The sequence below is a fragment of the Gallus gallus genome, chromosome 2, assembly GCF_016699485.2.
Source record: "Gallus gallus isolate bGalGal1 chromosome 2, bGalGal1.mat.broiler.GRCg7b, whole genome shotgun sequence".
In the NCBI taxonomy this organism is placed as follows: domain Eukaryota; kingdom Metazoa; phylum Chordata; class Aves; order Galliformes; family Phasianidae; genus Gallus; species Gallus gallus.
Window position 1 is genome coordinate 16,768,952 of NC_052533.1, and position 22,665 is coordinate 16,791,616.

The 22,665-nt window shown below is 38.5% G+C and overlaps 1 protein-coding gene and 1 long non-coding RNA gene across 6 annotated transcripts in view; one reads left to right on the forward strand and one right to left on the reverse strand.

Annotated features, from left to right (window-relative positions):
* Nucleotides 1-22,665, forward strand: part of ARHGAP21 (Rho GTPase activating protein 21) — a 109,885-nt gene that overhangs the window by 37,152 nt on the left and 50,068 nt on the right. For all 5 annotated transcript variants that reach the window (NM_001398251.1, XM_015281380.3, XM_015281382.3 and 2 more), the window contains exons 2-3: nt 7,335-7,517; nt 11,109-11,133. In NM_001398251.1, coding sequence (NP_001385180.1) covers nt 7,335-7,517; nt 11,109-11,133 — 208 coding nt within the window. The remainder of the gene's footprint in view (nt 1-7,334; nt 7,518-11,108; nt 11,134-22,665) is intronic.
* Nucleotides 20,157-22,139, reverse strand: LOC121109773. Its single transcript, XR_005857477.1, has 3 exons — nt 21,980-22,139; nt 21,730-21,802; nt 20,157-20,338 (listed from the first exon to the last, which is right to left on the reverse strand). It is a non-coding gene; the product is annotated as an uncharacterized LOC121109773 (long non-coding RNA).

The window sequence follows — 22,665 nt, forward strand, 5'->3', positions numbered from 1 at the left end:
CTCTTGAGTCTTTCTCCATACCTGGCCTTGGTTTGATGACATCATTAATGCATTTTATTGAATTGAGTTACTCACTTCTGTAAGAGATTATTCTTTTATATGATTGACTCAAAGTTTGCTGAATTTCAAAGTCTGTTATTGTGCCTTATAATCTGTGCTACAGGCAGGCAGCCACTACCTTTGGTACTGAATTAAAAGAATATCCAAGGTCCAATATTTCATTTAGGTGAGGTTCAGATTCCTGCAAGGTGGTGGTGGCAGGTTTGCTACCAGGAGCACCTCAGAGCAAGTGCCTGATTTCAGTTTGGTTAGTCTGCTGAGACTGACCTGTCACCCCCTGAGTCTGACAGAGGGCTCCTGTGAGGGAAGCACCTGGAGCTGTGGCCTTCCTCTGAGACCTTTGCTATGTTCAATGCTTTTACATTGCTGTTGCCTTGCTCTGAAGCCTCTCAGCTCTTTACGTTCATCAGCACAACCCATGCAAGGACAGAGGACCGCTGCTTGCAAGGACCTCTTCACCCCTGCTGCTAAGGGCTCAGGGCCCAGCTGCCCTGCCTGGGTGAGGGGCAAACGATACAAGTGACACAGCCAGTCTTTGCTGTAAGCCTTGTGGGCAGTTCCTAATAATTTGTTTCTCTTTTCCTGTTGTTTGAGATTTACACCATTCTTTATAGTAATGGAAGTCGTAAAGGGTTTGGACCTTGTTTTGGAGAGCTGAGTTGAGTTCTTCAGTCTGTTGGCCTTTCTTATCCTTCTCAGTTACTGCATCGTCCTCAGCGGCAGTTCCAGAGAAGCGTTAGTCCTGGGGAGTGGCAGCAAACATCCTGTGCTTCCTATGTGCACCCATTGATGCCACAGGTGATGAGTGGGTCACCTCGTGACTGAGGGCTCATACCTACTGAGCTGGGGATCTTTCCTCTTCCTTCATGAGGAGCTTCTTTGTGAAACAGCTGTGCCTCCCAGTTCTGAAAAACAGACAGTCTTTTGCTATTAGTAACAGCCCTGATGAGAGGGTACAGTCTGGGCCAGTTTTATGTGCCTCTGTGAAGTGCCATCTACTAATAGTTGTGTGTGTGATGACTCATGCTCCATTTATCTCTGCATCTCAGGTTTTTTTTTTCTTGTGGTGAGAACAATTTCACAGCTGTTAGATTATTCGAGCTTTGAGGACTTGTTTACATCTTCACTTCCACTTTCAGGTGCTTCATGGCAAGGCAGCCTTGTGGTGCCTGCTGAAAACAGGCTCTGTGATGATTGTCACTGGGCGTCCAAGTCCTTCCTGCAGGTTTCTTATATATAGCACTAAAGTGGATGGGATGGCGTTGAGTATCTTCTCCTGTCTCTTGTGCTACCAGTCACTAGCTCCAGCACTGTCTGCGGAGTGGGATCCATCTCTTTATGGCCTGTTCTGTGAAAGAATGGACGAACATTAAGGAATGTTCTGGGGCAGGAATAACTTTTCCTCCCTTGTGCTTCAATACACGCATATGTCTCAGGCTGCCTGGTTCTTCTGTTAGTGCTGATTGTGTTGTTATGATATCACTCCTGTAGGTGACACTTTGCTCATCCTGAACTACTTTCACTCCCGTCTGCTGTGCTGCAGTCATGTCTACTTCCAGGGTTACTAAGAATTTTTGATGTGGAGGCCTGAAATTATGTGGGTTTGGGAATTTCTGCATTCTGCTTTTCCTGATCATCTGTTTGCATGGATTCTTCAGTGAACAGCTTAATTTGTTGCTGAGGGTGAAAGTGATTGAACTTGTTTGTTTCAAGGACAAAGCTATTTCCTGGATGCTTGGAGGATAAGTTTGTGTAAGGTGTCAACCTCGTGTCAGTAGTTATTTTTCTTTGACTAGGAAGGATTTTCTTTCTGTAAAACGCTATTTTTACAGTCCAGTCTGGTTTAAAGATGCTGGAAATGTCACCTCGCTGTGAATTGAGACCACTTCAGCATGTGATTGTAGAGCTTGGGGTTTTGCCTGAAGAGCAGCAAGAGCTTTCAGCCTGCTTGTACAACACTGTCATGGCCATTCTATGTATATTGACCACCAGACTTTTCTCAGAGGAATGGTAATTTAGTGGAGTGCTCCCTGAAGTTGTTCACTGTGTAAATACATGTATAAAAGTCGTAAGTAATGCCATCACTTCTGAGGTGATGCAAGATGAAGCGCTGTCTGGCTTTCCTTTTGGATGCTGGCTGTTCTGCAAATAAAGGTGGAGATACTCTCAAAAAAAAGTGGCAAAATCTTTGTTAAACATTTGTCTTAAGATGTTTTTAGAGGAAATGCTGCATGTTTTAAGAACACCCAGAGGCAATGTATTTTGGGAGTTACGTTAGTTTTCTATCATATTGTAGTACCAGGGAACCACATATTCTCTACTGGATTGAGTGATTGGCCCAAAGTCACTTGGGTGTGGGAGTCCAGGTGACGGAAGGTGATGATAGAAGGTAAAGAGGACGTGCTGTCCTCTGAGCAGGTTAAAGTTCTGTGATTCATCATTTTTGGTCACACAGATGTACCAGAAAGTAGATTATTATTATTTTTTTTTAGTGAATATCTTCATTATTTCTTTGACTTTTTGTCAGCTTCTAGCAAAGCAGTTTGAAGTTCTCTGTGTGGTTGAGATTAAAAGGGTCAGTGGTTTATTCCAACTTTATTTGAAGACTGTCAGTGGAACAGTCTGCTTATTAAAGAAAAACCTGACTTGCAGCAAGAACTGCCATTATTATGTGGATAACAAGATCCTCTTCCCATATAGGCATTTTTATGTTCTGTAGTCTTAGCCAGAAATGACCCTTTTTTCCCGTTATCTTTTTAAAGAAGCTTACGCTTTATGTGACAAAAAAAAGAATAGGAAAGCTTTTTTTCTTCTCTTTGAAACTGTAGGTTTAACAGGGCAGTTGGCTAAGTAATAGCTACTTGGGTCGAAAAATAGGGAAAATAAATGACCTGGTACGAGAAATGCCACTGTCTATAAGCAAGCCCAGCATTTATTATAGCGTTTGGAATATCCTGTTAGTGTCTCAGGATAATTGTGGGATTGATAATGATGTGCAAGATCCTTTTTGGTTCTGGCTTATGTCAATAGTTTTAAAAAATCATTTGATGGCAGTTAAATCAGGAAAATCAGGTGACATCAACCAGTTATTCTGTTCAACATATACACATTGAGCTAAACAGCTGTTTGAGGTAGCATGTTTCTTGGTGGACTAGCTGAAAGTTGAATAATACTGAATCCTGAAGCAGGAGACAGACTATGCTTATTGAGCTGCTGATGGGTGAGCCCACCTGTCAGTCTAGTCTATTTGTTGTTTTTTGTTAAATTTAGGCTCTAGAAAATACAGTTTGGGCAACACTATAAGGCTGTTATGTACATAATTTGTGAAGCATTCTGTTTGATTAAAGAAAAATGTTAAAACCAAATGTGTAGAGCAAATGGTTGAGGACCACAAGCATTTTAGACAGGGTGGGCAGGGTAAGAGGGGTGGGGGAGTTGCCCTCTATGTTAAAAAGGGGAGAGATTGTGAAGAATTGTCTCTAAAAAGCAGCCATGACCACGCTGAGAGCTTGTGGAGTAAAGGTAGAGACCAGACCCATAAGGGACATCTGGTGGTCAGTCTGCTACAGGCCACCTGATCAAGGGGAGCCTGTTGATGATAAAGAATCTCAACCTTAAAATGATCTTTATATTTTCTTCATGTATTGGTGCAGGGCATAATTATGTATTGTGTTCACTGTTATTCATCTATGAAGATAGTATTCAGAACTCAGAGTGTATCTGTTTTATCTGTTTAGACAGCCAAGAAGACAACTGATGGTTTGTACTGCAGTCCCTGTTGACTGTTGCTGGACTGTTTTTAGCGTGTTACACATGTCGGTCTGTCAGTAATTGTTCAGAAGCTGGAGAATGAGAGGATCTTTGGAGCCATGCTGGTTGGGTGTGAAACTATTGTTTTGATATTACTTTTATTTGAACATGGCATTATTTAGAAACACTGGTGCTATTTACTGATCTTATGTAATTCTACAGGCTCCTGGTGATTGAAGTGCCAGATTTTTCATGGATGCTTTTATTACCCAGAAAAACAGGGTTAAATACAATATTCAAAGCCAAATACGTGTTTTACAGGGCACTTAAGCATCTGCTGTATGTCCTTGTAATTGCATGTAACAGGAAATGATGTTTTGAGATACTTGGTATAAAAACCTCATATGAAGCAATCCTGAGGGAAATGACGCTTGAATCATTTTTTGTAGCCTGGGATTCTGCAGTCCTTGAACTCAGTTGTGTGCATTCTGACATTCATGTTGAGCATTGAATTTACAGAGACTGTATTTTACTGACTCAAACATCCAGACCTTCAGTAAGGAATACAGCAAAGTAATCTCTGGTTTGTTAGATTTTATGTGACATGAAAATAAAGCATTCATTTTTCATTCTCTTGAAACACACGAGTCTACTTTTAAAGGCCCATCACCGTAAGGATATCAGATGCTTACATATTTGTAACTGGATTGCTATCATTTTTAGATCACAAGAGATACCACGTAGGATCTCTGCTTTCAATAACATTCTTGCCTATGCTAAACGTCATCTGTTTCTTACTTGCTGTCTTGAATCCTTGTTTTGTTTGTATTTTTGAGAACGTTTTTTTGTTCCTTTTAAAGCCTTCTCTGGCAAGAGATATTTCGGGTGGGTGTGCTGTGGTTGGACATTTCACAGGGTCACTCAACAGATGTTGACTCTTCTTTGTAATTCAGATTGCTTTTTGTTTGTATAGGGGCTCAGAGTTGCTGTTACCAACCACATCTCGCATTTATTATTAATACTGGCCTTTTTTGTTGTGCTTCTGGCAGACCTTGCAGGGGTCCAAGGACCGCATGAAGATAACTCTTCAACTTCTGGTGTGCTCTTTCAGGAAATAAATGATTTGCCTACGGAACACTGTTGTCCATGAATAGCTGTTAGTTCAGCAGCTGTCACGAGTGGTAAAAGTTCATGTGAAGTTACAGCGAAATTAGAGTTTCTTTTTCCATTTCAGTCAAATACTGCATCTCCTGCTCTTCAGAGGTGGGGAAGTTTGGCTCTATTTTGATCTCGGGTCACTGTGTGTCTGAATGATCAGTTGTTATGCATACTAAAACTATCTTTAGGCTAATTAGGAAGGCTTTTGTCAAGGGGGAGGGATTAAAGCACATCTTATACTTGCTTTTCAGTGCTTTTCAGGGTGCTGTTTAGATAGCTACAGTGATAGATATTTGTTTGTTAAAGTTTTTTGTTTTTGTGATACCTGCACTTGTTTGATTTTCAAAACTTCTGTGTCAGATGTTCCCCGTAAAAATCTGAGAAGAGAAAAAAAGGTTGCAGGGAATATTAAATAGGTGGACTGTAGCCTGACACTTAGCAGAGGAAGTTGCTGTCAAATGTTGAGGCCAATGATACGTTTTTATTATGAACTATTTGTTATGCCTTTTTAATAGGATCAGAACAGTCATCTCAGTGGCAGTTTTTCTGCTCATGCAGTGAGAACGGAAGACTGAGAAGGTGCATCATTTGTGCAGAAATGAAAAAATACTGCCATGTTCAAAGGGTGAACAGATTGGTGGGAAACACCTCAGCACCACCCTGATAGTCAGGCTAGAGGACTGTGTCACGTTTAACTTGATCTTTGCATTGCTCGAACTTTAAACGATAGCCAGTCTTAGCAGTTCAGTTCTCACTAATTTCTCATTCATTAGTCATCTAATTGCACAGTCTTGTTTCACACTACGACTTCGAAGCGTGGATGAAGGTGATTGACATGGACAGGCTGTGCAGACATTGAGCTCTTCACGTTTACTGTTCTTTTCCAAAACCTGTCAGTGGTCCTTCTGGGATGTTCAGAGGAGCACAGTCCCATGGGGCCAGCTCACTGCTTCTGTGCAGAAGTCCAGTATCTGGTTCCAGCTCCTTCATTTGTGTACTTTTCTCCTCTGAAGAATAGGGTGAGTGGAGGTAGAGGGCTGGTTTACAGGCGGCTGCCCAGTATTTCTTTGTCTTCCTCGAGGCACTTAATGAGATGTGGGTTTCTGGGTAGTGTCCTTAGCATCTGTATAGAAACACGCTTTGTTTTACATAACAGAATACAGAATTAAGAATCTCACCAAGCAGCTGCAAAAGCTTCCTCATAATACACATTGCTGTCACTGTGGTGGAAGTTGAAATGCTTTGTATTCTCTGTAGATACTGATTGGAGTTGGCTGGGCCCACCTTACCAAGAAGTGCTGCGTTTTCATGTAGCAGCTGTAAGGCTAAAGCAAAAGGGATTATTTTGGGGCAGCCCAGGAAGAAATCTGAGCAGAAAATTCTGCCACGTATCAGGCGGTTGCTGAGCCACAGCAGCAGAGCTGCAGAGGGACAAGAAGACTATTATTTCTGTTTGAATACCCTTTGAATAGGCTATAGGCTCTGGTATCTAAATTTGTTTCACGCATCGTTGAACTAGGATATTTAGAGGAGGGTCATACGGTTTTTGCATACTTTCTTTGTATGTTTTCAGCCTTATTTGAATTGTTATGAATGATGTGGCACTCAGTTTGAAAATTGAAATGGGAGATTTCATATAAAGCTGCAAATATTTTTTTAAAATCCACTATTTCATGAGTCACAGATATATAAAATTACCCTTAAGAAAGAAACAAATGGTCTTGTTTCCCCAGAAGTGGGATTGTAGTACTAACAGCAATAGGAAATTAGACCTTATTACTTCTGTATCTAGTGCTGGTGTACTGTAATGTTCAGGGAATGTAGCTAAGGGTGGAAAAAATAATAGATGAAGTAAAAAATATTGAAGGATGTCTTGCTAAAGAAGCCTATTCAGTTTTATACTTTATATTTGTATCAGTTGTTGTACATGAGGAGATGCTAGTTGAGAAAACCATGCCTGCATTATGAGTCAGAAAAAGGGAGTTTGTATTTGTACGCTTGTGAGCTTTATGTGGTCAGAAGTGGAGTCCTAAAAGACAGAAAGAAATGATCCGGATATTTATATCAAAGTAAACTAAAAAGCAAATAAAAACAAGGTGTACGTGTTCCTTGAGGTTCAGTTCAACCTGTATTGTTGAACGCTGACTTTCTTTATATGAAACTTAAATTCGGTAAGTGATACGACCAGAGATAGAACACTAAGGATGCTGCTTTGCAATTAATGTTTCTTAAGACAATATCAGTGATTATCCGGTTATTTTGAATGTGGGGGGAGAAGTTACGCTCTCAGTGAAGTGCACAGTAATGCTTTCAAAATACAACTAAATTGTGATTTACAACTACTGTCTGTGTCTCTTTTATTTTAGGCATCAAAAAATAAAGATGGAAAAGAGCAAAGTGAAGCTATATCACCATCGGAGGAAGAAGAGGCTTTCTCTTGGCCTGGTCCAAAAACTGTTGTGTTAAGGAGGACATCTCAGGGTTTTGGCTTCACCTTAAGACACTTCATAGTTTACCCTCCAGAATCTGCAGTTCAATTTTCTTTTAAAGTAAGTGAGTTTGTTTTGTTGTTGTTGTGTTCTGTGTTTTTTTTTTTATTATTATTTTTATTTAAACCCAGTCTCATTCATCTGTACACACTTTAGTGTATACTTCAGAGGTGGGGCATGGGTTGTGATTGTTTACCTCTTCAGAACTGGAATCTGTTTAAACCATTGTCCTCAGAGAATGGCCTGGAAAAAAATTCTGAATATTGTAAAATTAATGGCTGTTAGACACCTTTTTTTTCCTACATTTTGTTCTTTCTGCTGAAAAGAACAAGAATCTTGCAATTCTCTTTAAGTCAAGAGACAAATCAATACCAGCCTGTGCTGAAGAAAACTTTTCTAGTTTAATTAGAAATAGTGTTAAAGTACTTTATAGGTTTTATTTAGAGTGAGTATTTAAAAATGTTAAGCAGATAATTGGTTTGCCTTATTCAAGAGTGGTATGTATTCCCCTTTGTGATTGAACCATTTGGAAATTGCTGTAGCGCCTTGTGCTGGGAAGTCCATTTAATACTGATAAAGATTTGAGTATTGAGAAGGGGTTTTTTTTCTAGTGAGTTCAAATAACATTGATTAGAACTTGCATAATGAATTACTTTAAAATAATGATACACCCTACCTCTTAGTTTTCTTCTTACTTTTGCAGCTAGGCAGAGGAATAGGTAGATACCAAGATGAAGGAGTGGTTATTGAAACTTCACACTCTTCCTACATAGCTGATTGATACATGTCTCTACAAGAGCCTTTAGCTAATCTTGTCTTTTTTGTTTTAGCGGCTGTAAGATTTATTTTGAATAAAAAAGTTTGCAGGAGAATATTAGTACATCTTTTCCAGTTAACTTCAGTTACAGCAGGCACTTGTGCCTGAAACTTTTATCCTTGACGTAGAGTTACTGAAGCTTATTTAGACTACTAGCTGTATCAGGTCATAACAAAATTTCTGTTCTTCAACAGAGGTTATAGTCAGCTGAGACCAATCCCTGTTTGAAGTCTGATATGGGAAAGGGAAAAAAGAGTGAAAAAGTCTTGGCTGAGCTGAACAAGTTTTGTGCACTTGTTAGTATTTCCTGGGGAAAAAAAAAAAAACAACGGAACAAACCCCATTCACATTGTAGCTGAAAATAAATAGCATAAGCAGGATTCAACTCCTTAAACGCAAAGTGATGGGATATGTTTTCTCTTGGATTTCTCATAGATCTTCTCGTACAGACAGTGATATTTTCACATGCAGAAGGAGTTGCACACAAGGAATGGCAAATGACATTGGGGTGGGAGGGTCAGGAGTTCTTCTCATTCACATCTGAGAGACCCAAACAGCACATACTGTGCTGATACCTGTAAATCTCAAGACATGTCTGTTTTTCTATGATATGTCAGAATCTGAGTAATTCATTCTTCTTTATGTCTAGTTTTTGAAAAGAAAAGTCATGGGATTGTTAGATTGTTATAGGTGTTCAGTTACCTATAAAGATAAGTTTTGTTTGGACCGAGCTCTGATAAGCACTTCTGTAAGTTAACCCAAACTATTATATTCTCTTCTTCACATCCATGGGATGGAAGAAAAAATATCTGCAAAGTTTTTATTCCTGGATATCTGTGTACTTAAGCTATGTGAAAAATGAAATTCACCTATTGTGCTTGATTCTAACATGAGACAAATTTGATTCATGTGCCATTCTTATTTGGCCAAAAATCACATTGGTTAGTGGCTAAGTACAATCTCAGTCATTATTTCTAAGCTTAAGTATCATTCCTCTCTCTTCACTGATCAAAAGTGTGCAGGTCCTGGGGCAAGGGAGTATGCTGCTTTTTGCTTTTTTTGGTAATATAACAATGGTAACTATGATCTGGCTTTCTGGCCATCTTAAAATTATGTAGTAACCTTGTCTCCACATCAGAGAAATGGCTGCAGCTACCTCTGATGTAAGGTAGTGGTTACAGTTGGAACTTAAAGGTGTCACTGACTGGACTCATGCATTTTAAGGTTTTTTTACCTGTCCTTGGGAGCTTGTTACAAGAAAGATGTCTTAGTAAATATTCCTTGCCTTGAGCAATTCTTGCTGTTCCCTCAGGTGATCCTACCTAGTTGAAAGCAAGCTGACTGTCACAGGTGTTAAGGGATATAATGATACATTTTAGCAGTATCTGTCTAATAGCATGCCTTTTTTTAAAGATTTTATTTTAACCAAAGTGGAGAGCGGACAAAACTGCTCAACTTAAGGATTTAGTGATAATGATAATCATTAATCACGGCTCTTAAAAAGTCAGAGCAGTAAACAGAGTTCTGGTACTCCTTTCTTTTTAGAATTTATTTTATGTATTATAGCTATCTTTATGTGGTTTCTTTTAAGGCTCCAGCATATACCCTGATAACTTCTGTACTGTTGCAGATGCAGACTGTACGTAACTTCTGTGTGTCAAGAAAGAAATATATTGCACCTAGGAAGGACAGCTGTCTCACTCTGCAGTACTGCACTCGTGTAGATCTCTCTCTCTCTCTCTCTCTCTTTCATCAAGTCTTCCTCTCTTGAATAGTATACTGAGATTAATGTTCAGTTTCTTCGAGAATATTTAATATGAAAAAGGTTGTGATTTGTCTGTAATACAGAAGGCCTAGAAATTCAAAACTGATCCATTTAAAAGTAGGAAAGAATGTACAGGTGAGGATTGTTTCTGTGATCGTCGCCTTGCTCTTCATTCTCTTCGGGGTGAGGCTGATTTAATTAGCAGAGGTGAAGTAAACTGTTAGAAATGTTTTCTAAGTAGTACGTATCAGTCTAAGGACCTGTATTTAGTAGAAATATGTATTACTTCCATGAAGTCACAGTTCAGAAAGAAAACACATTTCCATATTTTAACCATCTCAGTTAGAAAATTTCAGTAGAATTTTGCTGAACAGGAAATTATCCAGGCTCTATCAAAAGTCTCATTCATATTAAAATACTAACAAGAAAGTAACTGAAGTAATTATATGCTATTTTAAGCATGTCCTTCCCCATCAGTACATTCCAGTTGTAGGCTTTTTTTATAAAGGACTGTGGGTAATACATGGTAGTTAGAATTGTAAAATACAGTGAGATGACCAGAAGGAAAGTCTTCAAAGTTTTTCCTACATAGCGTTTGGAGTGTGTTTTTCCTCTAGCAGTAGCGCTGAAGGGAAAGCAAACTTCGTATTTCAAATTTCACTAAGAATATTCAGAGCTTGCTTATTAAAAAAAAAAAGTGTTAGAAAGATGTCTTTCATACTATTTAACATTGTGGATGATAGCAGCATATGGTTGACTTCTGGGTGGAAACATACTTGCAACAACACCAGTGCAATGTTAGGCTTCATGGCAGTATTTTGGATATTTTTCTACACTTGTTTTCAGATAATGCCTTTCAAGTTGTTTCTTTGAGGATGTTTCATGCAACTGTTTAATTTTTCTATGTAAACAGGAATTATGTTGCAGTTTCAGAATTAAAGCCTTAATACTGCAGTGTTGGAATATTTGTGAAAAAGGATGAAATATTGAAATGCACAGTCGAGGTTACAAGACTATGTATTTTCTCCATTTAGTGAATTTTTAATGTGCACTCTTTCTTTTTTCATAGGATGAAGAGAATGGAAATAGACAAGGTATGTTTTATTTTCATTTTTTCACGGATTCAGTATGTTAAACACTTATCTCCAGCTATGTAACATGCTTGAATAACTACCTAATAGTTTAAAATGTAAAATTAGGAAGTACCATCCTTAGTGAATTTCATGGCATCAGAACGAAGGGAAGAAAATGTATTTTAGCTGCACCTGTTTAGCTTATGCATTTGCTACTTTACTGCTGTTTGCAGTGTACTGCTATACGTGCAGTATCACTTGCGCTGCTCATACTGTTTTGTCATATGCTTGATAAAAAGGCAAAAACACAGTTGTTGTCTTTTTAGTGACAAAGTTTTTACCCTCTTCTGTATTTAGGTCTTACTGTTCTGTGCAAAGTACTACAAAGAGATTGTGTGCACTATCTGTATTTGTATAGGCATACTGTAGAGCACTTTTTTTTAATGCATCAGAGTGTAGCTGGTATGAAATTCGATTTCCATTGAGACTCACTCTGATAGAATCAACACAGAAGTATATGAGCTTAGTGTTAATACTGGTGATAAAAAAAACAAACATCCATCCATATGTGGTATACAGCCGTTGAAGAAATAATATAAGTCTTACCAGCCTAGTAATGCTATCTCGGTATTTAGTAGTATTGATTTAATTTATTTGGTCATTTTCAGTGGTTTGTCGTTTTCATGTACATTTTGAAATCCATTGAATATTTTTCTGTGATGTCAAATAAAATTTGTGAATAAGACTATCTTGTGCTCTATTAGGAGGGATGGAAAAATAACTTATTTCTAGGTTATGTCTGTCAGTTCTGCTCTTTTTTCATAGCCTTCTCCATGTTACATTGCATTTGTCTGCTCTCTTTTTTAAGTATTCACTAATTAGCTTCGTTTCACTAAGCAGAACTATGTCTCAGTCTCACCTAATTAAAATTTCTTTAGCATTTGACTGTTTCCGTGTACATGCCTCTTTTCTTTTTTTTTTTTCCTGGCATATTTTTGTTTCATTACGGGGATAATAAATGTTATGATTTGAGTTAGAAAATCAGGTTTTCAGGTGGGGGCCCAAGGCCTACTTCCCATTTTTAGCATTCTGTCAAAATTATCAGGCATGCAAAGGATGTAGGGTTAGGTGTAGTGCGCGTGTAATGTGCAGTGCTTCAGTTTGTCCTTACTGTGGCATTCCAGTGCAGTTCTTTGAGGATTGGCTTGTTTAAACCTGGATACCTTTGTTCAGAAACTGCAAAGTGAATGCTGATTTTACAAGTGGGTTGTGGTCTGCTTCATGTTGTATTAGAGAACAGTACCTGATTTCAACTTACTCTTAAAAAATAGCTCATTGAGTTCAAAAGTAGACATTTTGGAATTCTGTTTCAGGCTTTTTGTGCAACTGTGATAGATTGGAATCATTCTGGCAAACAGTTTAACTGAATTTTATTCTCGGGAAAAATGATATGTTCGTGCATGTCATCCTTCTGGTCTTACTCATTTGCATTTATCAGCATGTTAAGTAGTGAAAAGTCAGTCTCTTTGAATTCCTCATCACTCAACTTCTGCCCCCTAAGTTTGCCACCACTTTTATCCATTTTGACAAATGAGAAGGTAGATCCTTTTGGGAAGAGAATGCAGTCAGTCCTCTGTCAGATGAGCATGGAAATGTCGGTTATGTTGTAGAGGAGGAAGTTCTGCAGTTCATGTTCACGATCAGTTGTCATAGAGGCAAGAGACGGATCAGCTAAAGATGCAGCTGTGTGTCTGCTGTCTAAAATGTTCATCTGAGATGTTTTTCAGTAGAGGATCGGCCGTAAACAGGCATTTATGTGGCTTGTTATGAGACCTGTGCAGGTGGAGCAAGATGGCTTTCTGGAAAGTTTTGTGTAGCTACTTAAGCTATGAATCATAGCTCAGCTATTGCTTATTTATAGCTACTTAGTTCACTGTACGCCTTGAAATACAGATCAGAGGGCAGAGGGGAAGATAAGTGTATTCACGTTAACAGGAAGAAGAAGTTGAGCCTGCGCTCTGTACAGAGAGAGAAGAAATGGCAGAGCAGCAGGTATAGGTGTTCCTAGAATTTAACGTGCCACTGTCGTGTGCTATACCTTAAAAACTAATGAAACAGGACAAAAACATTAAGCTTTTTTTCCCCCAAACTTCAGTGTGACCTCAAACAGAGGGCTGGGGTTGTTGAGCTGTTCCTGTTTACATTCCTTTCCTCAAAGGAGAACAGTTAGCTTGCGAGGAGAAAACCAAGAAAAGTATGTCTCATTTTCCGTATTCATAAAGTCATGTTAACGTAGCAAAAGCAGGTATGCCAGAAACTCTCTGAAGGATTATTCCAAGGCTGCTTAAAGCGATACAGAATGGGAGAGAAGCGGAGCCGCTTTGGGGTTGCAAGGTGTGTGCTGGGCTGCCTCAGCGCCGGCGGTTCCCCCTCTGGAGGCCGGGCGTGCTCCTGGGACGGGCCTAGTGCCTGCTGGGCGTGCGGAGGAGCCATCTAGTGGCGAATTTCCTCTGTTTTCCTTCGGGCTCGGTTAGAAAACTTGCCTCTGTGAACCTGTGACTTAATTAACAGTGAAAATATCACAAACATTTTTCTTTTGAAGTCTGTAGGTGGTGATTCGCTTGTGCTTTCTTCTGTTGAAGAGGAAGCTGAGGGCATTTGAGCTGTTCGTCTTTGTGAAGCGATGTGTGCCAGTGCAAAATTGTCAGCTTTCTGGTATCAATTCTGAGTTAAGATTTCTGCCATCTGATTTATAGCCTTTTCACAGGTTAAACTTACCTTTAAAAGTTGAGGTGTTTTTGTCAGCTCTCAGCATTTGCACACTTGGGTAGGTGAAGGTAGAGAAAAGCTTTCCTATGATCTATTGAAAGCAGTAAATTTATATTTAAGATGCTGCATACCTAATTAAGTTAGAGGACAAAAATAAAAACACATACCAGCTTTGATTTATCAGTGAATTGAATATTTTCATATGGTTTTATGTTCTGGTATAGAATTTTCATGCAGCTTTTTTCAGTATATATTCAGATCATGCCGCTGGCTTAATCTTGCTTTTAGTTTGCAGTAAGATTTCAAAGCATTTAGAGGAAAATTCATCCAGAAGAGCTCTAAACAAGGAAAGACTTGGGAAGGAGATGAAGGGTGAGGAAACTGGGGGCTGAGTTGGCAAGCAAAGGGATCAGGATGATGTGGACAGCCCTCATGGCCAACAGTCAGGACAGAAAGGGACCGCCAAGTTTATGCACATAAGTAAGGAAATGCCTTCAGGACAGAGTGGTGGAGAGAGCTCTTGTAACTTTTCTGAGTGGCTCCTTGAAGTGCCTGTTCACTAATACACATGAGGAGGAATTGAAACCCTGCATGCAGCTGCAGGGCTAGGATCTCATTGGGATCACAGAGACACAGTGGGATAGCTCACAGGAGGCTGGAGAGCTGGCAGATATGCACGGCCAGCACCATGGGAAGGACAGGCTGTATGGTCAACATGGCTGTTTCTGTGAGAGGGCAGAAAGAATGCATGGAGCTTCTTCACACTCCAGTAAATGAATGGGAATTCATTGGAGAGCTTACAGGCCGGGGTTTGCACACAGGCCTACAAAGGCAACCTTTCGGGAGGGTTTTATATACAAGTGTCTATCTATACTCAATATATTGTGCATTGATACAGTGAATGTCATCTTTCAAACGCTCCTTGAAGCTATAGTTGACAAAATAGAAGTTTAGTGCATATAGAATGGCTATGATTTCTTGTACTTCTAATTTTTTAGAATGTTTGTCATTGCTAAGCATATAGTAATAGTCCCTGAAATTAACTTCATCTTTAATACAAGATTTAAACTATGTTATTACAGTGCTTGGAAATCTAGCCATCATTACAATCCAGTAACACTTTTTTTTTTTTAATATAGTGTTCTTATCTCCTGTTTTTATATGGAGGTATCTATAGCAACTGGCAGCTTATCTTCCCAGAAAAAGAAAAGAAGTGAATTAGGTATAATAAGATTCAGTCTCCTTTTCTGTAGAGACTCTAATGAGTATGCACCTACTAGTGAGAGTTCAGACATCTGTTTTCACTGGCATTTTTAGATTGTTGAATTGTGATCACCAGACTTTTTTAATGTGTCTGACTTAGGTTTAAAATTTCTGTCCTTCAGTGTCTAAGCTAAAAAAGTTGCAATTAATTGCTTGAGCTCCTTCAGCTTTATATTAGCCTGTTTTGATGCTGGGGAGAATGATGGAAAAAACGCAGGAAAGACTTTTTATTTCTGACTGCTGCTTATGTAATACTTCATGTGGTTTTGATGTCTTATTTCTTTAAACAGAATGTTGATTTCTGTAATGTGGTTTCTGTCCTCCCAGGGTTGAATTTAATCCCAAGGTTTCTAACATCATCTGTTAAAGCTCAGTCTGTTGTGAAATAAACTAATCATACTTGTGACGGTGGGAACAGTGCTGATAAGGGACAAGATAAATGAATGTGAACTTAAATATTTGGAAAGTTCAGTAGATTGCTGGGATGATACAGTCGTAACATATAAGATAGTGGGATGGGAGTAAGAGGAAAAGAGGTAGATGACATGGTGAATGATGGTGCCATATTGAGTTGTCCTTTTTTGTGCATCTTTAATCCAACTTATTTTTTTACTGCTGAATGATGACAGTGCTATCAGAAGGCTAAATTTAGTTTTTGAGGGAGATGTGAACTGGATGTCCTCTTCTAGAACGTTTAACAGTGGCCTTCCAATTTGTCACATGTATAGGGCCTTTCAGTGACTCCTAATGACTTCAAATAATCTTTGACTTCGAATAAAAATCCTGAGAGCTGCATGAGCATAATTTCCGTGGATTATGGGGAGAGTCTATAGTTCACAACAGATACCAATTGAATGGATCTGCTTGCCACCTGGGCACAGTCCTGGGTAACCAGGTGACCTCCAGCAGTCCCTTCCAACGTCAGCTTTGCTTGGTATGTGTATGTAGGAATGGAACTGATTGCTCTTGACTGTTTAATCATATGTTAACTTATATGTCAATTAGTAACTTGAAAAGGTTGGTTTTTAGATTTGAGGGAATTGGAAAAAATAACAGTGTTGGCAACTAATGTAGTGGGAAGATACTTTGAAAAGTGTGAGGAAGTCTGTATTTAAGGTGAAATTGTTATGTTTTTCATAAAAATGCCAGATGATTCTCTCCTGCTCTCCTCTTTCTTGACAGTGGAGTTAAGGCTGTGTTAGCCAAGAGGTTGAAGCTGAGTTGCCTAATCAAAATACCAGAGGTGTTATGAATAATAACAGAACATATTTTTCCTGAATCATGGAACTGAGTGCCAGATGTTTCTAAGCTAAATGGCTGAACAGAACTATTTTACTTGTTGTTCTTCTCGTTCAGAGGTTCATCCTTGGCATTGTGTTTTGTTCAGTGGTTTTTTTTTTTTTTTTAGTAGAGTTACTTCATGCTTGACAGTGGGTGAAATTAAGCTCTCTTGGGGCTCGACTGAGACCTTTAGACTCCTTTCCTGCAGTGGATTGCTAGCGGAGAAATGCTTACTATGCATGAAATTCACTTCGCAGATTATAAAATCCAAAGTTGCCTTCAGCTGCATTTCATTAAACATACTCCTGACAGTTTTAATGATTTGTATTTAATTAAACTAAATCTGTTAATAAATTCGAGTTCTGCTGTACTTTCAGTTATCTCTTTTTGAGTAGTTTGGGTTTGTTGATTCAGTAATCATTTGGAAGCATTTGTCCTTCTGTGTCTGTGCATATTTCTCCTCCTGTTGCCTGAAAGCTGTCTGAGAATCACTGCCCTCTGCATTGTTGAGCCATATGGAGTGCAAGTGTCTTGGATATCCAGAAGTATATTTGTAGATCTTCATGCTTGAGGGCAGTGTTCCCTTGCCCTTGAGTCAGATCTACATAAAAACCTGTCTTTGTAAGTAAGCTGTTTCATAGGGTGAGTGATAATATATGGTACGGATTTAAGTCACTTTAGCTGTGAACAGGTTTTAGAGGAAATGGTTTTCTGTTATTTATTTATAATTTTTATTAGCTTTTAGATTTTTTTTCTTGAAAATACTCTGCATAATGTTAAGAAAACCCTGACTTCTATTCATTTCCCGTGTTATGAAGTTTTCTGATCATGGTTCGGATGCCCTGAGGAGGAGAAATAGCATATTGTTACGAAAGAGATTCTTAGGATATGCTTTACAAGAAAGAACCATGTTGTACTGTGTCCCTGAACACTTGCAGGTTTGTGCTCAGCAGGTCAGAGAGAAAGGAAGTGAGATGTGGTCGCCACTCATCAGGGAGAAGCGAGCAGGTTAGAATTCTGTTGTTTTACAAATCATCCGGCTATGATGAAGGTGTACTCCTCTCTGGTATTTCAAAAAGTGTCAGGAAAGCCTCCCTTTAACTTCATAATGTGAACTGTTTTTTTCCCCTGTCAGACTGAGGGTGGCATCGACTTGCAATCGCAGCTGGCAGATCTAAGTAGTATGAAGGTTAGGTCAGAAATTATGAGAAATATTCATTTCATGAAAAAAATGTAATTCTATTTGATGTTAATTGCAGAAGCAGCTGAAGCAAAATACATTACTCTTGTCATTCTGTAGATTCTGGTTTTGATCTCTTGAGTTCTTGAAGGTAGCAATTGTGAAATTGTCTATTTGCAAGATTTACATACAACTATGAAAACTTTGTGTTGGCTCGGGAACACCTGCTTGCTGCTATCAGCTGCTTTTGGTTTTTTTTTGGTACTTGTCTTGCATTTGATTATGAATGCTCCTTATGCTTTTTCAGGCTTCTTTTTTCAGTTACTTAGACTAATGACTTCATTATAAAGATTTCGTGAGTCCATACTGCCTTTGTTTAAGCCAGTGAATTTTTGCCTTGAGCCTTCTAAATATTTGGTGGTTCATTTTTACTGCTTTATTTCTGATGTCAAATCTCTGAAGTAAAAGCTCAGGCATCAGTTTATGTTCTCTAAAGTCACATTTTAATTTGAATTGCATAATTGTAAGGGAGTATTCGTACTCAAAGAAATACTTGAGCTTCTCTGTTAGCAAAATGTCCTTACTGCCCGCATGTTAACTTGAGCTGCAGCTTACCCTGGCTGTTGACCATTTACTCAGACTGGAGACTTTTGTGTTTTGTGGACTTTTTTTTTTTTTTTTTTTTTTTTTTTTTTTTTTTTTTTGTCTTAATGGGCTGTATTTCAGTTTCTGTTCGGTAAACTTATATACCTAATCACTTTCTATGCTTTTTTATTATTATTATTACTACTTCTATGTGAAACTGCAGCTCTGTTTTTAAATGCACTTCTGGAGAAATTAAACACGAGTTCATCTCCTGCTGCATTACTGAAGTAAACCAGTGAAAGATACAGCTGCACCAAACTGGCCATACTGGAATGCAAGTAATGAAGCCTGCAAAGACAGCTTGGACTACTTCTATTCAAGCTAATATTCATTTTGTTAACCTAGTTTGGGAGTGAATGATGAGTGTATTTTAGGCTACAGGACATTTCACGGTAATAAGCAGTTTTAACTATAAGCATTTCTGTGCCCAGAGGGTGTGAGTATTAAGGTGGGGGTGGAATTGTGCATTAATTAACTATGTAGTAAAGGTATGTTCTGAGTCTGAATTTGCACAGTACATGCGTGTAGCGCAGTTGCTGTTAGCTGAGTGAAGATCACTTCCAATTAGGATTACAAAGATCACATATGCTGGGACTATGTGATTTTTCTCCTTTGACAACTGAGAGCTAGAAGATGCTCTGGTAGGTTGAGGTGTACTGGGGTCCTGGTGCATTGGGCGTTGTCTTTCCACCAGAGAGAGTTTAAATGCCAAGGAAATGGATGTGGGAACGCCCCTGTCTGATACATTCAAAGCTCTGCCACTGATGAGCAGGAAGTATTGCTTTTTGGCAGCTTGTGACAGGAGTGAGATTTAATTTCTCATAATGAGTAAGGAATGCTGATTTTGAATAAATAAATCTTTGTTTTCTCCTTGGCTTCTTACCTTTCAGTAGGCTTTATACATGCTAAAGCTTCATGGCCATGATGTGGAAAATATGAAAAAAAAATTATGCAACCTCTTGAGCATGCATAGGGTTGTGCTAAAATGGGTGCTTAAAATAAGTATTCCAGAATGAGCAACATAAAATAACTGAAAATAATCCTTTACATGAAACTTCCTAAAAGATTTTGCATCAAATGTCTTTAAATTCTTATCACAAATAGCTAATTATTTAGATCTAAGCCACACAGCTTTATATAACAGCTATCTGTGAAAGAAATACAAGGATGTTACTTACTAGATGTTACTCCCCAAACAAAAGGCATTACAGTGAAGAAAACTGGTTAAGTGAATGCAAACTTAATGGTAAAAACACCTTGCATTTAAGCAATAGTTACTGAGCAGTCTCTTCTGCAACTTAATTGTGCATTACTTATTAGTGCTATGTAAAATGCTTGACTTATTTTGATGTTCCATTACACAGGATTTCCATTTCTGGCCTTAAATCTTGCCATGTAAAAGCATTCTTGGACTGCAGCTCATGCCACGATTTCAGTAAGGGCGTCTCTAACAGACAATTTCCAAACAGCTTAATTGGACTTCAGTCACAGACGCTTGCTGTACATCTGTGTTGTTTGTTTGTACACATCTGTGTAGTCTGTGCTCTGATCTTTGTGTGACAATATGAGGGAGACCAGTCTTATTCAAACAGTACTACTATAGTAGTGCCTTCTACGATCAATTTCTTTAAAAAACTGTGTATATATATCATATATATTTTTTTATATATATATGTATGTATATATAGTTGTTAAACCGAAGTATTAAGCATTGAGACCTGAGATAAGCTGTTAGATTATCCATTACTTTCAATTTAGTTCTGTGATGATTGGATGCATATCTTTAAGTCTTACCAGCCTTCAGTTGGTCTGAAGAAAATATCATTAACTGCTATTTTCAGAAAAAAACTTACTTAATTTTTTTTAGCTTTGCTTGAGGTTCAAACTTAAAGTAGAAATGCATGCTTTGAGATGACACACTGGGGGAAATTCATTTACATGCTTACTGAAGGAAAGAATTTTTGGTTTATATCCAAGTATGTAGAAGACTAAGGAGAACTGAAGAACATGGATTCATCTCCAGAGCTTTGGAATCCAAGGCTTTCTTCTTGCACTTGCATGTGGATATTACTAGACTGTGAAATGAACCTGCAAATGTAGACAATGTGGTAAAACTTTCATCCCAATGTTTTGCCCCCAGTTTGATCTTAAACCTTAGGTTGGTGGTTCATTTTTCTGGGAAGAAGAATGTGAGCGTTCAGTATAGCTTTCTTTGACATGTAGGACAAAAAGCCACATTTGAAGTGTCACTGGCTTTACAAGCTGGTCCCTAAATTAGCTGGAAAAACCTAAAGTGACCACTTAGAGTGTTGATGAACCTCTTTGTGTAGGTACTGTTCTGCCAACAGATAGGTCAGAAATTGGGTGTTCAGGGAAGCCTTCATGCTCTGCTCTTAATAAATTCGTACAATTTTCTTTAACACTGATGTGGCAACTGTATTAAAGGCATTCTGTGTCTAAGTTTGAATGAATTCTTGATCTCTTCTGTGTCCTGGCATGGATGAGGTAGCATTTGTAAGTGTTAAGCAGACTAACAGTAGGCCACCAGCCCTTCCTGATTGGCATTTTGTAAAAAGATGAGTTAATATCTGACCCAACATCTGGGGGTTAAGTGTTATAAATCAAACATGCTGTGGGAGCTCAATTATTATTACTATTTTTGTTGTTACTGTTGGGATTCTATCTCTTCAATCACGTTAAGTGACAATACTGGGAAGAATATTTGATCCTATACAAGGTAATTTTTAGCTGTTCGCTCTGGTTGGAGCAAACTTTTGTTCATGGCATCTGGGATAAATTATTCTATGAGCTTGTCTAAATTTGCTAAAACATTCCTGACTCTTAAAGGATGAGACCTATCGTGTGTTCAGTGTCTATTTAAATCTGCAGGTTAAAAATGACAGATATTACCTTTTCTTTATAAAGAGCTTTTTGTATTCCTTGTAGCTGTGTCCTGCTAATCAAATTTTAAATTATTTGGGGACTGAACTGCCAGCTGGATTTTTTATTAATATTTCTGTTTGTCTATACATAATTGCTATCTGATCCTATCAAATCAACTTCTGTGGTTATTCTCAACTCATGTGGAGTTATTTTGAGACCATTTACAGCCATTTGTTGTTAGTTTTTGATAAGGTGGCAGGGCTAAAAAATGTTGGCAGTGAGGGCTAAAACTTGTATTTGAAAAATGTGAGTGAGAATGAGAAGGGAAATCTGATTTTGTGCAATTTATTGAGACTGTTCAGATCACGAGTTTTCCTTTTATGGAAGCTAAGCTAAAGAAAACTTAAGAGGGACACTTTATTCAATCAATAACTGAGAAATAATGTGTTGCTGTAGGTTACTAAACATGACCAGGAGGAATATTTAAGCTGTACTGTCAGTACTTCCAAAAGCCATTTTATAGAACCATAGGTTGGAAGGAACCTTAAAGACCATTTCCAACCACCCAGCCATGGGCAGGGTTGCCTCCCACTTACCTGTCTGCCCACAGCCACATCCAGATTGGCCTTTGAACACTTGCAGGGGTTGGGCCAAGTCAACTATTCGTCACTGGAGAAGTGAATAAAAAATAAAAAAGGAGTATTTCTTTTTTTGGCAGTGCTAATTTTATGTAGTCCCTTTATTCTCTACTGCTCTTCCTACTTTTTTCTGCAGTTTGCACCACTCTCTGCGTTATGCCAGGGCATTCTGGCACACTAGAATGGGATCCACCCAGACTTTGCTTACTTTCACTCGTCTTTTCTCCTGACTGACTCATTGTGTAGCCTCCAAATGGTGGTGTTCCCCAAAAGGGTGCCTGGTGAGAGGAGCTGGGAAGGACCCAAGATGGTTACAACTAGGCTCTGTCACAGTCAAGTTTTGAAGAACTTTTGAGGTTCCTTCATTGGTTCTGTGAACGCTTGTGTTCTCTATGACGTAGGATTGAGGTGCCAGGATAGGCTGGTCATACTCTGTGCTGAACTTCATTTGTTCTACAGCATTCTTGTGGCAGGCTGGAAGGAAAGTTTTGAGTTACTGTAAAAAGCAAAAGGTGTCTGTTTTTCTGGAAGCCAAGAAAGAAGGGTATGCTGAGAACGTGGGAAGATAAGATAGGTGGTTTCTTATTACTTTGGGTCACCTTTGAGGTTCATATTGTGTATATGTACAGTTCATGTGCAGACATTATCATTTACTTTGAAGTAAACATTGCTTTTTTGTATCTCGGTAAACCTTCAAGAAAACTTTAGACTTAGCCTTGGAACATGTGAAAAATACAGTCAGAAAGTCAGTGTTATATTTCCTTAGGGACTCTAAATTATTTTTATGATTCTCACTTCCAGGGGAGGTGAACACGATTTTATTTCTAAGTTTACTCTACTAAATCTTACTCTAGCTTAATATCTAGATAGGAGTCCAGAAGAGGAGAGAGTAAT